The sequence below is a fragment of the Coregonus lavaretus genome (assembly GCF_964263955.1).
Source record: "Coregonus lavaretus genome assembly, chromosome: 36".
In the NCBI taxonomy this organism is placed as follows: domain Eukaryota; kingdom Metazoa; phylum Chordata; class Actinopteri; order Salmoniformes; family Salmonidae; genus Coregonus; species Coregonus lavaretus.
The window spans coordinates 25,115,466-25,131,261 of record NC_140023.1 but is presented as its reverse complement, the minus strand read 5'-3'; the positions used below and the strand labels follow the sequence as shown (position 1 = coordinate 25,131,261).

The 15,796-nt window shown below is 42.9% G+C and overlaps 1 protein-coding gene across 1 annotated transcript in view; it reads left to right on the top strand.

The window, feature by feature from the left end:
- Positions 1–1,874: 1,874 nt before the first annotated feature.
- Positions 1,875–15,796, top strand: part of LOC311110835 (A-type potassium channel modulatory protein KCNIP2-like) — a gene marked incomplete at both ends in the record, with an annotated part of 225,235 nt that continues 211,313 nt past the window's right edge. The window contains one exon of the mRNA XM_084153420.1: positions 1,875–1,947. Within this exon, the coding sequence (XP_084009546.1) occupies positions 1,875–1,947 (73 nt within the window). The remainder of the gene's footprint in view (positions 1,948–15,796) is intronic.

Below are 15,796 nucleotides of genomic sequence, written 5' to 3'. Positions count from 1 at the left end.
CTTCTTCCATTTAAGAATGATGGCGGCCACTGTGTTCTTGGGGACTTTCAATGCTGCAGAAATGTTTTGGTACCCTTCCCCAGATCTGTGCCTCGACACAATCCTGTCTCGGAGCTGTACAGACAATTCCTTCGACCTCGTTGCTTGTTTTTTGCTCTGATATGCACTGTCAACTGTGGGACCTTATATGTACAGGTGTGTGTCTTTTCAAATCATGTCCAATCAAGTGAATTTACCACAGGTGGACTCCAATCAAGTTGTAGAAACAGCTCAAGGATGATCAATGGAAACAGGATGCACCCGAGCTTAATTTCAAGTCTCATAGCAAATGGTCTGAATACCTATGTAAATAAGGTATTTCTGTTTTTATTTGAAATATATTTGCCAAAAATTCTAAAACCTGTTTTTGCTTCGTCATTATGGGGTATTGTGTGTAGATTGATGAGGAAATGTTTTTCTTTAATTCTTTAATTTTAGAATAAGGCTGTAACGTAATAAAATGTAGAAAAGGGGAAGGGTTCTGAATCCTTTCCGAATGCACTGTAGGCTATTCCCATGAAACTGATTGAGATCAATCAAATGATTGGCATCCAGATGCAGTTTCACCAGTAAAACGTGAATAATTATAATTCCCGATTGACATTGATGATGGCCTATTTTGAAATTAGGTATGCCTAACTTGGTGTTTGAGGGTATTAAAAATAGAACATTTTCTTGAGACAATATGTGGGCATAGGCAAACATTGCAATTAAAGGATGCATTTTATGCATATTTTATAACAGGGCTCTCCAACCCTGTTCCTGGAGAGCTACCATCCTGAAGGTTTTTATTCCAACCCTAATTTAGCGCATTTGATTCTAATTATTAGCTGGTTTATAAGATTTATTGGGTTAGTTATAACTGGGGTTGGAGTGAAACTCCAGGAACAGGGTTGAAGAGCCATGATAAGCTATTCAATAGGCTACATCTGTCAGTACAAACTTTGATTGAGGAAATGATGACGTAATTTACATATTTGTTGCACTCCCTCATCTAAAATAATTGCACCACACCACTGCAAGTAAGATCTGTGGTAGGTCTGTAGCCGGTGGTGTCTGTATGCTACATGTGTTCCCTGCTGGCTTCATCCATTTGAGCAAAAGCCAAAATGCAACTGTTCCGTGCATTATGAACAGAGTAAATAAAGGACCTTGAATGACAGCACCATGGACAACTCTTCTGTTCGTGCCACTATTTTGATCTGCCACTGACCACATTGTAGCCTTCTTCTCATTTTACATTGTGTCATAGCCTACACTTGGAGTAGCCTTCACTGTAATTAATTAAACTGGACTGGATTATTTTACCGCACCAGCATTGCAATCCAATGCATGCACGATTTATGCAATAAACTAAGATACATTGTGGTGCTGTACATTTTGGGGGGGCTGTGCTACAGATGGCTATATAGGCCCACTAATACAGGACTAGTGCACTACTTTTATGATTTGTTTGTATTTTTTAATTCAGATTTTTCAGGGGGTTGCTGCAGCACCCTCAGCACCCCTGTTTCCCGCGGCTCGGAGTATCGCTCGAATAAGTCTGGTGACCAAAAGCCTGACAACCCTAGTGGTGAGTGTGTGTGTGTTCGCAGGCAACAAGCGCGTGTCGCTCACTGGTGGAGAGAGAGGGAAGCCAGCTTGGATAGGGGAGAGCGCACACCACCAGAGCAGTCCGGACTGAAACGGAAATAACGAATTATCAGCCTACCAACGGGTAACATCTTATCAACCGTTAACTACACATGGTTAAAGGAGAAATAAAACCAAAAACACTATAAAGCACAACTGAGATAGATTTATCCTCAAAGGTTTCCGTTCCAGCGCCGCGAAAGATGAAGACTAAAAACCGGGAGCAAAGCTTGTCTGATTCCAGAGAATTGGATGGATCGTATGACCAGCTGACTGGTGAGTGATGGGCTTTCCCAGCCCCGGATTTATTAGACTAGCGAAAGATGCCATATGACTCTAGAAAAACTGGAATATTTGTGTAGCCAATATGTCCTAAAACTGTTGCTTATAAAATTGGTTTAAGCTTGTGCTAGGCTACTTTCGATGCTTCTCAATTCTCAGTTAGTGCGCGACCTGTTGTGAACGAAGTGTTAAAGCAGATAATGTTAATGCTATATCTTAGTCTTTAAAAAAACGAGCAGCCTTTAGTAACCTCGTCTAATCACACAATTTATATATTGATTATTGATTATTATTATTATTGATTATGATATATGATTGTATATATGTCATATTGTATCTTTTGTTGTGTTTGCATGCATGTTGTTGCGTTAATTGTGAGTGCATGGCGATGGAATGTGTGCTTGGCGCTCAGTTTTGCTGACCTGGCTTTTCTATGGGAGTCAATTGGCTGTCGTGTTGAGATGCCCAAAGCGCATCTGGATTGGAGACATTGGTTCTGGCCTTGAAGTCTTGGTGATATGAAATTAAGTTTGTCATATTAGTGAATGTGTGCGTTTTCTAACCACATGATCCAACATCTGCTTTTTCAGTTTTAGGACTGTTTTGCAAAACAGTTGTTGACTGAATTATCTTGGGTTCTATATTTAATGAGCTTTGCCAAGCTAAACTATTTGAGTTGATAGTGCTACTGTTTTTTGCCACACATGACATGCCTTTGCTAGTATATGTGTGTGTGTGTGTGTGTGTGTGTGTGTGTGTGTGTGTGTGTGTGTGTGTGTGTGTGTGTGTGTGTGTGTGTGTGTTTGTCCATCAGGATTTTAGAATGTCATCCAGATGTGTGTTGCAAAATGCCAAGACAATTTTAATTCAAAACAAAAACTGAATAATTGAGTAATACCAAACCCTCTCATAATATAAACAGAGCACAGAAGAGGAACTGCAGACAATAATAGTATTGTTCCATAATTAATGGCCTGTATAAGTGTGATTGTGTGTGTGCACATGCCTATGTGTATGTAATGTGTGTGCTTTGCTAGCTTTCCAAACACTTTCATTCCTTAATTACATTAGCTCGGTGCTGTACCATGAAACACCATTTGTCTGTTTAGTGCCAGCTGCCAAATTAAAACGATAGCATTTGTGGCCCAAAATATTGTTACTCTACAAGAGGCAAGCCTTGCACTGGCTGCCGGACACACGCAAACACACACACACACACACACACACACACACACACACACACACACACACACACACACACACACACACACACACACACACACACACACACACACACACACACACACACACAGCACAGTACACACTCCTCTTTGTCTGCCCAGGGGCTGTGCTGGGCCAATCTAATCTAACATCACTACTGCTGCTGCATTAGCAGCTACACAACCATTTGTAGCTGATTTAATGCATCCCAAATTAATATATGATTCCATTCCTGGGTCCTAGCCAGGAGGTCTGTCTGTGCGGGCTCACATAGAATTAGAATGAGTTGTTCTTAGAATTAGTAAGTCTAATTCTATCGACTTTGCTCTGACGGGCGTGTGCGTGTGTGTGTTTATGTGCGTGCATGCGCGCGTGTGTGTGTTCGAGGATCAACACCAGTCTAGTCTGTAAGCTTTGTCTTGTTTTGGGGGGTGAGGTTGTGAGGCTACACATTGGGAAAGTCCTTCCCGGGAAAGTCTGACCCTCGGTTCTGTATGAACAGCTGAAAGTCAGGCTCCAGAATCCACTAGAGGGATTATTGGGGAGGCTCTGTGTGCTGTGTCTGTTACTTTAAGCCAACACTAAACCAGAAAGACAATCCATTGGACAAACAGAGGGGATTAACGTTTAATAGTAAATCAAAAAGGAAGACAAAAGACAAAGTAATCTCTAAAGTAAAAGAGTTTAGAGATGTTATTGAGTAGTTGATGCTTTCCTTCCTGCAATAACCTGAGAACGGCCGGTGCTCTCCAAACGTTTTCTGTCAGGCGCAAGTAGATGAAGGGCATTTTTCCTGTCCTCTCTTGAACATGACCCTGGACTAGCTTTTCTTCTCCTTTTCTCTACTTCTCTCTCCTTTGTCTTGCTCACAGACCAGGTTTTTCTAAAGGTATCTTCGTCCCTTGCCCTTGTTCGTGTGGAGGGAAGATGACTTTCTAAAGTGAATGTGTGAATAAGTGAACTAGGGCAGGGAAGCAATTTCCATCCTGACTTTGTTTAATGGGTTTTAGAAAGCTGTCAGTAGCTAGGTTTCCATCCAATTGGTGACACATTTATATGCAAATATTAAAAAATCTGCTTTAAAATATATGTGCATTTTCCCACCAGTGGTGTTTCCACCAAAATGATTTGTTGCGGATAAAAGTCTGTGTGTGATGACGTAATGCACACAAAATGTACTTTCTCGCGTAAGTTTTCATGTACCAAATAAAAATCTAAAGTTCATTGTGTTTCCATCGTATTTTCAACTCTACCGATAGATTTGTCACAAAAACTTTTGCATTAAATAGCAAATGTGCCTACTCTGGTCTTGGCATGTGCGCTCTAGCCAACAGCTCCCAGATACAGTGCGGGCAGGCTGTGCGGGTAGGCTAGTTTACATTATGATATTATTATGGATACGTGGTTTTTATGGCTAAAGGGATTGCCGTGAATTTGACAGTATCTTACAGGCAGCAAAGTGCCAAGTAGGTTACTGTATTTCCTATTGCAGTACACCTACCCACTGTAATCTAAATACTGTATCAAAGCAAGTACTGTGTAATGAAACACATTCTACAACAGGTTGGTCAAAACAAGCATTGTGATTGGTTGAGACGCGTTCTAAGCCATACTAAAAAAACAGTTTAGCATGTGTAAGCCTATGATTCAAAAATGGGCATCTTGTTCTCTGTTCCATCTGAGAAATCGCTACATTTACATTTACGTCATTTAGCAGACGCTCTTATCCAGAGCGACTTACAGTTAGTGAATAATTTTTTTTTTTTATACTGGCCCCCCGTGGGAATCGAACCCACAACCCTGGCGTTGCAAACGCCATGCTCTATCAACTGAGCTACATCCCTGCCGGCCATTCCCTCCCCTACCCTGGACGACGCTGGGCCAATTGTGCGCCGCCCATGAGTCTCCCAGTCGCGGCCGGCTGCGACAGAGCCTGGATTCAAACCAGGATCTCTAGTGGCACAGTTAGCACTGCGATGCAGTGCCTTAGACCACTGCGCCACTGCATCCAGTGTCCCATCAGCCCAGCCAGCCAATTCATTAACTTGATCTCCACTGTAAAAAGCATCTAGACATTATTTCCCATTGCTTCTAGCCTAACGTGGTTTACAACAACGAAGGTTTGTACAAACGTTGCTGTCCTACTCTCGACATTTGCAGCATTGTTTCAATATTGAAATTCAATCTCCAATGTCCTATTGAGAACTAACGTGTCAGGAGAAAATTGACATTTTTCTCAGCCAGTCGAAGTCATGAGTAAGTATAATGTTTATGGATATACCACTTGACGGGCCACCCCCAGGTGGTAAGGGTATGTAACAACACATCTGCCACGCTGATCCTCAACACCGGGGCCCCTCAGGGGTGCGTGCTCAGTCCCCTCCTGTACTCCCTGTTCACCCATGACTGCGTGGCCAAGCACGACTCCAACACCATCATTACGTTTGCTGACGACACAACAGTGGTAGGCCTGATCACCGACAACGATGAGACAGCCTACAGGGAGGAGGTCAGACACCTGGCAGTGTTGTGCCAGGACAACAACCTCTCCTTCAATGTGAGCAAGACAAAGGAGATGATCGTGGACTACAGGAAAAGCAGGGCCGAACAGGCCCCCATTAACATCGACCTGGCTGTAGTGGAGCGGGTCGAGAGTTTCAAGTTTCTTGGGGTCCACATCACCAACAAACTATCATGGTCCAAACACACCAAGACAGTCGTGAAGAGGGCACGACAACATATTTTCCTCTCAGGAGACTGAAAAGGTTTGGTATGGGTCCCCAGATCCTCAAAAAGTTCTACAGCTGCACCATCGAGAGCATCCTGACCGGTTGCATCACCGCCTGGTATGGCAACTGCTTGGCATCCGACCGTAAGGCGCTACAGAAGGTAGTGTGTACGGCCCAATACATCACTGGGGCCAAGCTTCCTGCCATCCAAGACCTACATTGAGGGAAAAAAGTATTTGATCCCCTGCTGATTTTGTAAGTTTACCCACTAACAAAGAAATGATCAGTCTATAATTTTAATGGTAGGTTTATTTGAACAGTGAAAGACAGAATAACAACAACAAAAATATTCCAGAAAAACGCATGTCAAAAATGTTATAAATTGATTTGCATTTTAATGAGGGAAATAAGTATTTGACCCCTCTGCAAAACATGACTTGTTGGCAATCACAGAGGTCAGACGTTTCTTGTAGTTGGCCACCAGGTTTGCACACATCTCAGGAGGGATTTTGTCCCACTCCTCTTTGCAGATCTTCTCCAAGTCATGAAGGTTTCGAGGCTGACGTTTGGCAACTCGAACCTTCAGCTCCCTCCACAGATTTTCTGCCACTCCAATCTGTCTCCTATACATTTTAAATTGATGGTGCACTACCACCACATGCCAGTTAAATTGGTACAGCACTCTTACTAACGGGTGCAACCAGACATACAGTTTTTCACAATTCTTGACATTAAATCCTAGTTAAAATTCCCTGTGTTAGTTCAGTTAGGATCACCACTTTATTTTAAGAATGTGAAATGTCAGAATAATAGTAGAGAGAATTATTTATTTCAGCTTTTATTATATCACATTCCCAGTGGGTCAGAAGTTTACATACACTCAATTAGTATTTGGAAGCATTGCCTTTAAATTGTTTAACTTGGGTCAAACGTTTCGGGTAGCCTTCCACAAGCTTCCCACAATAAGTTGGGTGAATTTTGGCCCATTCGTAATGACAGAGCTGGTGTAACTGAGTCAGGTTTATAGGCCTCCTTGCTCGCACACGCTTTTTCAGTTCTGCCCACAAATGTTCTATAAGATTGAGGTCAGGGCTTTGTGATGGCCACTCCAATACCTTGACTTTGTTGTCCTTAAGCCATTTTGCCACAACTTTGGAAGTATGCTTGGGGTCATTGTATATTTGGAAGACACATTTGCGACCAAGCTTTAACTTCCTGACTGATGTCTTGAGATGTTGCTTCAATATATCCACATAATTTTCCTTCCTCATGATGCCATCTATTTTGTGAAGTGAACCAGTCCCTCCTGCAGCAAAGCACCCCCACAGCATGATGCTGCCACCCCCGTACTTCACGGTTGGGATAGTGTTCTTCGGCTTGCAAGCACCACCTTTTTCCTCCAAACATAACAATGGTCATTATGGCCAAACAGTTATATTTTTGTTTAATCAGACCAGAGGACATTTCTCCAAAAAGTACGATCTTTGTCTCCATGTGTAGTTGCAAACCGTAGTCTGGCTTTTTTATGGTGGTTTTGGAATAGTGGCTTCTTCCTTGCTGAGTGGCCTTTCAGATTATGTCGATATAGGACTCGTTTTACTGTGGATATACAGTGAGGGAAAAAAGTATTTGATCCCCTGCTGATTTTGTACGTTTGCCCACTGACAAGAAATAATCAGTCTATAATTTTAAAGGTAGGTTTATTTGAACAGTGAGAGACAGAATAACAACAACAAAAATATTCCAGAAAAACGCATGTCAAAAATGTTATAAATTAATTTACATTTTAATGAGGGAAATAAGTATTTGATCAAATACTTTTTTCCCTCACTGTGGATACTTTTGTACATGTTTCCTCCAGCATCTTCACAAGGTCCTTTGCTGTTGTTCTGGGATTGATTTGCACTTTTCGCATCAAATTACGTTCATCTCTAGGAGACAGAACACGTCTCCTTCCTGAGCGGTATGATGGCTGTGTGGTCCCATGGTGTTTATACTTGCGTACTATTGTTTGTCCAGATAAATGTGGTACCTTCAGGCATTTGGAAATTGCTCCCAAGAATGAACCAGACTTGTGGATGTCTACAATTTATTTTCTGAGGTCTTGGCTGATTTGTTTTGATTCTTTTGAAGAGGCACTGAGTTTGAAGGTAGGCCTTGAAATACATCTACAGGTACACCTCCAATTGACTCAAATGATGTCAATTAGCCTATCAGAAGCTTCTAAAGCCATTACATCATTTTCTGGAATTTTCCAAGCTGTTTAAAGGCACAGTCAACTTAGTGTATGTACATTTCTGACCCACTGGAATTGTGATACAGTGAATTATAAGTGAAATAATCTGTCTGTAAACAATTGTTAGAAAACTGACTTATGTCATGCACAAAGTCGATGTCCTAACTGACTTGCCAAAACTATAGTTTGTTAACAAGACATTTGTGGAGTGGTTGAAAAACTAGTTTTAATGACTCCAACCTAAGTGTAAGTAAACTTCCGACTTCAACTGTAAATCACCCAGAAACAACAATACAATGCACCTGGTCGAAAGGTTTTTGGCGTTCCAGAAATATTGTACGGTACTGTTTTCTGTGGGATTGAATTACAGTACAATTAGAAAAACAGCAATTCTTTCCCCCGCCCCCACAAAATGTCCCACAATTCACCATAATTTACAGTATGCTGCAGTAAAATGTTTCACAGTATTTTATTGTTCATAATACCCCAATTTACTGTATAAATTATAGTTTTCCGTTACAGTGTATCATGATGCATTGCACCACAGGGTCCGCCCTATGCACATATTTAACACCAGTCCCTAGATGGGTTTTTAGAATTTAGGACTGAAGAATAAAACCCGGGTGGTCCGCATTCCACACGACTATGCTAGCCTAATCTAAAGCCTATGAGGAGAGCACTGGTAGATAGTAATGTGGTGTGTTTTAATGGTAGGTGTCAAGACATGTCTTATATAGATCAGCTCCCCTGTGGTGAAACAACAGATGCAGATTAGCTACTGGTCTCCATCCCTGGGTCTATTATGGAAACAAACACACTAGGTAGGATTTGAGAGTACTGCTGTGTGTGCGTGCATGTGTGCATCGTGCGTGCGTGCGTGTGACTTGCCTTTAAGGTAGCGTGGGAGGAGGAAAGTACAAGCAGAGGCACAGCTAATGGTGGTCTAACCACACACACACACACACACACAGCGATCTCAGAGGTGTCAGTCAGAGCTGTTCATCGAGTTGATAGTGGATAATTACAGGATTATATCCTAGCTGCTGATGTGAAAGCTGTCCATCTGTCTATCATTATACCTGTCTGCTACATTAAATAGTCTGGGAGTGTGTGTGTGTGTGTGTGTGTGTGAAAAAGAGAGAGATATCATTTGCTGGAAGAAGGACTGGTGACTCAGAACTCCTTCTCTTAACTTTGGAACTCTGGTTGCATGCTGTGTGTGTGTGTGTGTGTGTGTGTGTGTGTGTGTGTGTGTGTGTGTGTGTGTGTGTGTGTGTGTGTGTGTGTGTGTGTGTGTGTGTGTGCGTGTGTGTGTGTCTTTGTGTGTGTATGAGATGTGTGCTTGTTATGAGACTGACCTGTGTAACTTTAAGGTAGTGTGGGTGGTCTCTAACCATCAGCTTTTGATGGAAGAGAAATGTAGCCCTCTGGAAATACTGTAACTCCCTCGCATCTATAGCATACTGTTCTCTCTGTGTGTGTGTTTCTTTGTTAGTGTTTCTTTGTTAGTGTTTTTGCACATATGCATGTATATTTCTCTGTGTGTATGAGATGTGTGCGCGTATATCGGTCTGTGTGTGTGTGTCTGTGTGATGTGATGTCTCTTGAGTGTCATATCTGAGGCGGAAGAGAATATTCTATAATTACCTCTCATCTTTCAGCTAGCACTCTCAAACACAATGGGGAATGAGACCACATGCACACACACACGCTTGCTCACACGCATACATGCATGCACACAAGCACAATGGTGTGTGTGCGTTATGCCATGTCAACAGTCTACCCAGACGACATCATAGTCTAGTTGAACACTGGTTGTAGAAGGAAATTGTGTTAACATCTTTTTAGCAACCAGAAAATACATATTTATTTGGTTGTAATCTGACCAGATAACACCCAGCATATGACTTTCCCATGATTTCTTTACCTGGTTGTAACAGAGACCATGACAACAACGAGTTCACAACCGTGTACCACACTGTTATGGGAAGGGGGTTCCACTCCTCATCTCATCTCCTTGTGTCCAACTACCTCTGGTATTCAAATGACTGGATAACCTGTAAATGTGACATGCCCCCCATGGCCCTCTCTGATTTGTCCACTTTCTTTTTCCTCTCCATGGTGGATTAGAGTTTAAACCCACTAACACTCATGCTCTCCTGTCGTAATGTTTTTCTAACCCATTACACACTTTCTGTTCCTATAACACATTTCACACCCTAAAGGCAAAGAGAAATGCCCTGTGGAAAGACAAAAAAAGATGCAAGGTAATAGTGTGTTTTTGTATAGTATGTGTTTATGCATTGTTTTAGGGAAAGTGTGTGTACATACTTTTATAATTGAGAAAAACAAAGAGGCTTTGCGGGGAAAGAGACTAGTGTGTGGGGGAACTTGTGAGTCGTGTAGTGTGTATCTCTGTGTGAGTAATGTATTGTGTTTGTGTGTCTGTGTGTCCAGGTTTGCGTGAGTGAGTGAGTGAGTGAGTGAGTGAGTGAGTGAGTGAGTGCGTGTGTGCAAGTTAAGGGAGTGTTCTTTAAGCACATTAGTTGTCTGTGAGAGCATAAGTAGGATGTTGCTAACTACACTGGATGGTGGGCAGTCTGCTTTTTCTGCCAGACACAAATATCAAATTAATTTGAGAGCAGGACATGATCCTCCGACCCACCCACACGCACGCTGCAAGCACACACACACACACACACACACACACACACACACACACACACACACTCAGAGGGGGGTAAGACATTTTAAACAAAATGTTACCTTTGGTATTGTGACAGTGCAAAAGGTTTTACACTGTCTGGGGGGGTCGGGCATAGACAATGACTCAAAGGTAAAGGCACAGGAGACAGATACTTTTATTTCGAAAAAGGCAAATGCAGTCCTGGCTCTTCAGCTTTACAAGGTTCTGACTTTCAATGTTGAAATCAAAGGCATGAAGTTTGCAGAACTAAGCTAAAGCTTAAACACAGCTAAAGGTCCCAGCCATACTGCTCACATGTGCTCTCCAGAGTGCTCTCCCTAACAGAGTGAGAGCTGCACACCTTGAAGGGAGTCAATGAGGGGATTTGATTAAGCTGGCCCAGGTGGGTGGAGTTTGCCACGGGTGAAAAGTGATTGCATTCGTTTTGGAACTGGGCTGCCTCCCGGGCATGATCCAGGTGCCCCGCTCTGGCCGACGGAGTTGCCTCAAAATAAAAGTGAAGTAGGTTAAGCACATGGAGTAATGAGTAGGATTCTGTGTTTCCACATGCAAAAGTGATGGCTTATGATAAAAACGCTTTATCTGTCTTCACAATGAAAACTAGTTTGAAAATGTGAACATATATTTCTAAACAATGCATCATGCTGCCTTGTTGACAATATGACAGAGCGACGTAGATTAGTGTTCAATTTGAACAAGGCGCACCTTCCTCACCAGCTTCGCCTGGTCACGTGACAGGCCAGAGCCCGGTGCAACCCGGGCCAGTTTAATCAAATCCCCTAATTTAGAGGGCTGCCACACCCTCATTAAGGGAACATTGTTCAGCTGAAGCTTGTTCCCCTAGCCAGCGTTCCTTGTGCTGGCCAGGCTTGGCGTTGAGGGGAGGCGTGGAAGTGGAGGTACAGCCTTACCGCACCACATGTGTCTAGCCTCCTTTTTCTTCCTCATCTCCCTCCCTCCTCTTTATCATTCCTTCTACCCCTCCCTCCTGTCCTCCTGCTTCTTGTTCTCTCCCTACCACTGAATCAACTCCAAATGTGAAGACTTCTTCACTGGACACAGTGAATGAGTGTGTGCACATACTGTGCAATACTCGTAACAGTCTTACAAAATACAATAATTTGTTCCTTGATGATTTAAAAGGTTGCGGCCAAGGGGCACATCTTTCCCACACCAACCTACATAGATTTCTTTCTGGTGCAGGTTTGATCTGGGGTGTGATGAGGGTTCTCAGTATGGTAGATGATGAAGGACGCCTGTTTTTAAGTTTCAGTTGGTAGAGCATGGAACTTATAACGTCAGGATCTTTGGTTTGATTCCCGCTAGGGTCACCCATAAGAATATATATATGCACGCACTGCCACTACTGTAAGTGTCTTTGGATAAAAGGGTAAATTATATATATTATTATTATATTACATTTACATTTTAGTCATTATCAGACGCTCTTATCCAGAGCGACTTACAGTTAGTGAGTGCATTATTATTGACGTGTATTGTGATTGAGTATTTATGTGAATTGGCATTGATTTGCTTGTATGACAGTTTAATTGACTGACCCAAGGTAGATAAAAAAAATTAGGAAACAATGCTCTCTCTCTCTCTGATGATAACAAGACAGGAGTGTCCTACATAGTAGAGAAGGCCCTACAGTAAAGCAATAACTGTCATAGAGACTTTGGTCCATTGTCACCTTCTAGCTATGTGTGTTGTTGGAATGCTAATTCCTACTGGCGCTAATTGGCTTGATTTAATGTGTCACCTAATTTGGCATGATGAGTTTGACCAGCGCTCTCTAGTCTGGGCTAGTTGAAGCGTAGGAAGCATGAGCTTTTATACACTAAAGTAACAACACAGTGTGGTCAAAGACTTAGTTGTAGTCACGATCTGGTTACCTATAACTACAACCATAGTTATGTTTTAGCATTTTTTAATTTTTATAAATGTATTTGCGGATATCTTCTGAACTACCCACAATGCACTATTTCTCAACATCATATGGAGAACCGGTGCTACCTAACTAGTTCCAACTGGCTAACGTTACCTACTAGCCATGCTAGCATGTCATTACATTCCAAACCAACTGTTGGCACTGATGAGCTACTATTTACATTCACGAAGAAGAAACCATATAAATTCATTCGAAAAACTGCATTGCCTTTTTTTCTGTGCGTTTGGTAGCGGTAGATGAGCGAGCGAGCGAGTGAGTGAGTGAGTGAGTGAGTGAGTGAGTGAGTGAGAGAGTGAGTGAGTGAGTGAGAGAGTGAGTGAGTGTTGTAGTAGTTTTCCATCGTTCATAGCTAGTGCAGTAATACCCACAAGGACTCTTTTCTGGCCCAAAAGCAAGAAGCTACCGGTTTGTCCAGTTGAAGCGAGCAGATTGGAGAACAGGAACCGATGGCACGTCTACTGTATGCAGTGCTCATTTCACCCCAGAGGACTTCGATGGCTTAGTATAACCAGTGGAAGGCAGGGTTCAGAATGAGACTCTGACTAAAACCAGGTGCTATGCCGAGCGTGCATGTGAAGCCTGCAACCTCTATTTCTTACCGACCTACCAGTACATCATGAGGGGTGGCGGTTCTACTAAGCAACATATGGAATTGTTTTAGGATGGTAATATCAGCCATATAATTCCCTCCCCTACCTCCCGAGTGGCGCAGTGGTCTAAGGCACTGCATCGCAGTGCTAGCTGTGCCACTAGAGATCCTGGTTTGAATCCAGGCTCTGTCGTAGCCGGCCGTGACCGGGAGACCCATGGGGCGGCGTACAATCCAGGGTAGGGGAGGGAATGGCCGGCAGGGATGTAGCTCAGTTGGTAGAGCATGGCGTTTGCAATGCCAGGGTTGTGGGTTCGATTCCCACGGGGGGCCAGTATGAATTTTTTTTAAATAATGTATGCACTCACTAACTGTAAGTCGCTCTGGATAAGAGCGTCTACTAAATGACTAAAATGTATATCAAGGATCATTTAGCTTTTTGAGTTTTAGAACCCCTTAAGGTATAAAAAGAAAATACATACAAAAATGATTGGATGAACCATTGAATTTTACCTTACTGCTATTAGCCCATAGAAACGCATTGAATAACAGCTTCATACATGGATTTAAAAAAAACAGATGGTCCCGGCTACTGTTGAAGTGGCGCTATGCTGTCAAATCCTCCCACGTTTCTAATTTGACCAGCCATTTTCAGCAACTGATATTTTTTAATTCGGTTGTCACATTGGCTGGTATGCTAGCAACAAACTATTAGCTAGCTTCTAGCCTAGTGTTTGATATGCAGTGCGATCTCCTTGTAATGAACAGTGTTGAGTGTCCTGACGAGAAGGCAAACTGTTCTAGTTATGCCAGGCAAAATTGGGCATTATCAGCTCATTGTTATGGATGTATCCAGCTGCGATTTTCGTGTGTAAATCTTGGTGGGGCAAACTCAACAATTGTTTTTAGATGCATGCCAGCAAAGCCACTACACAACACAACACAACACTAAACAATACATTAATTACACTATAACGGTGACAAACGGTATCCACAACTGTTAGGGCCTACATAAAGCTGTCCCGACAGCGGATCTTTCCTTTCAGCACCATGAGGTGAATCCTTACCACCGCTACACCTGGCTATCAGCGGAGCCTCATCTGGCAGCGAAAAAGTTAATTCAGCCTCATTTGCTGCCTTTTTAAAAACCATAGCTGATATGGCTGACTTTCTTAAATAAATATGGTTTCTACTGACTCCTTGTGGATTTGTGTAACTCATTAAAAAAAACATTATCCTTCAATAATAACGAATGCCGACATGAGTTTTTTTTTTTTACATTGTTTGCAAACTGATATGTAACACGAATTAATGCCAAAATAACATGCAAAATAGGCCAAAATAGGCCAAATAGGCTCTGCCCCACCTGCCCTGAATGACAGGTCACCACTGGATGTATCCAAATGAATGTCAATAGAAAACATCTACTTTGCTGTTACTCTGGCTATAGAGTTCGTGACTGTGTTAGCCATAGCTAGCTAGCTAGCTAGCAAGTGAGGGCTAAGAAGGTTGCCAGCGAGCATGGCAACGGAACATAAAGAACAAATGACTGGGTTGCGTCCATAAATATCGAACTAATCGAACGAACAGCTGGGTTGCGTCTCTAGAACCAAAAGATGAGAAAGTATGAATGAGCATATATAAATGAAAATATCAATGAAAAAATGTGTGCTTATAATATTGTTTTCTTTCGCAACTATGGTATAAGCGGGATAAACAGCTTTAACAAACACAACGGAATTGTCACGATCGTCTAAGGAAGCGGACCAAGGCGCAGCGTGTTGAGCGAACATGTTGACTTTATTAAATAAAAGCAACCACGAAAACAACAAACCAAATGACGATAGTGAAGTCCACAGTTACAATGACTGAAAAGGAACAAAAACCCACAACCCTAAAGTGAACACTGACAGTTTAAATATGGCTCCCAATCAGAGATAATGAGCCGACAGCTGACACTCGTTACCTCCGATTGGGAGTCACATGACGACAAGCACGGAAAACAAAACCAATACTAAACACCACAAATGAACACACCCTATACCCAACACCACCAAATGAATACACCCTGGCTCAAACAACACAGTCCCGGAGCCAGAGCGTGACAGTACCCCCCCCTAAAGGCGCGGACTCCGACCGCGCCTACACACCAACATAGGGGAGGGCTGGGTGGGTGTTGCTCCTCGGAGGCGGCTCCGGCTCCGGGCTTGACCACTCCCCAATTCACTCCCCCCGTAGTGCCCCCGGTCCGATCTGACCCAGCTTGCTGGATCAGGACCTCCGACGCGCACCCCTGGCTTGGTGCGAGTAGCAGGAATGGGCTGGATCCAGCTGACGGCTCGCACCCTTGGCTTGGTGCGAGTAGCAGGGACGAGCTGAACCAGGCTGATGACTCGCACCCTTGGCTTGG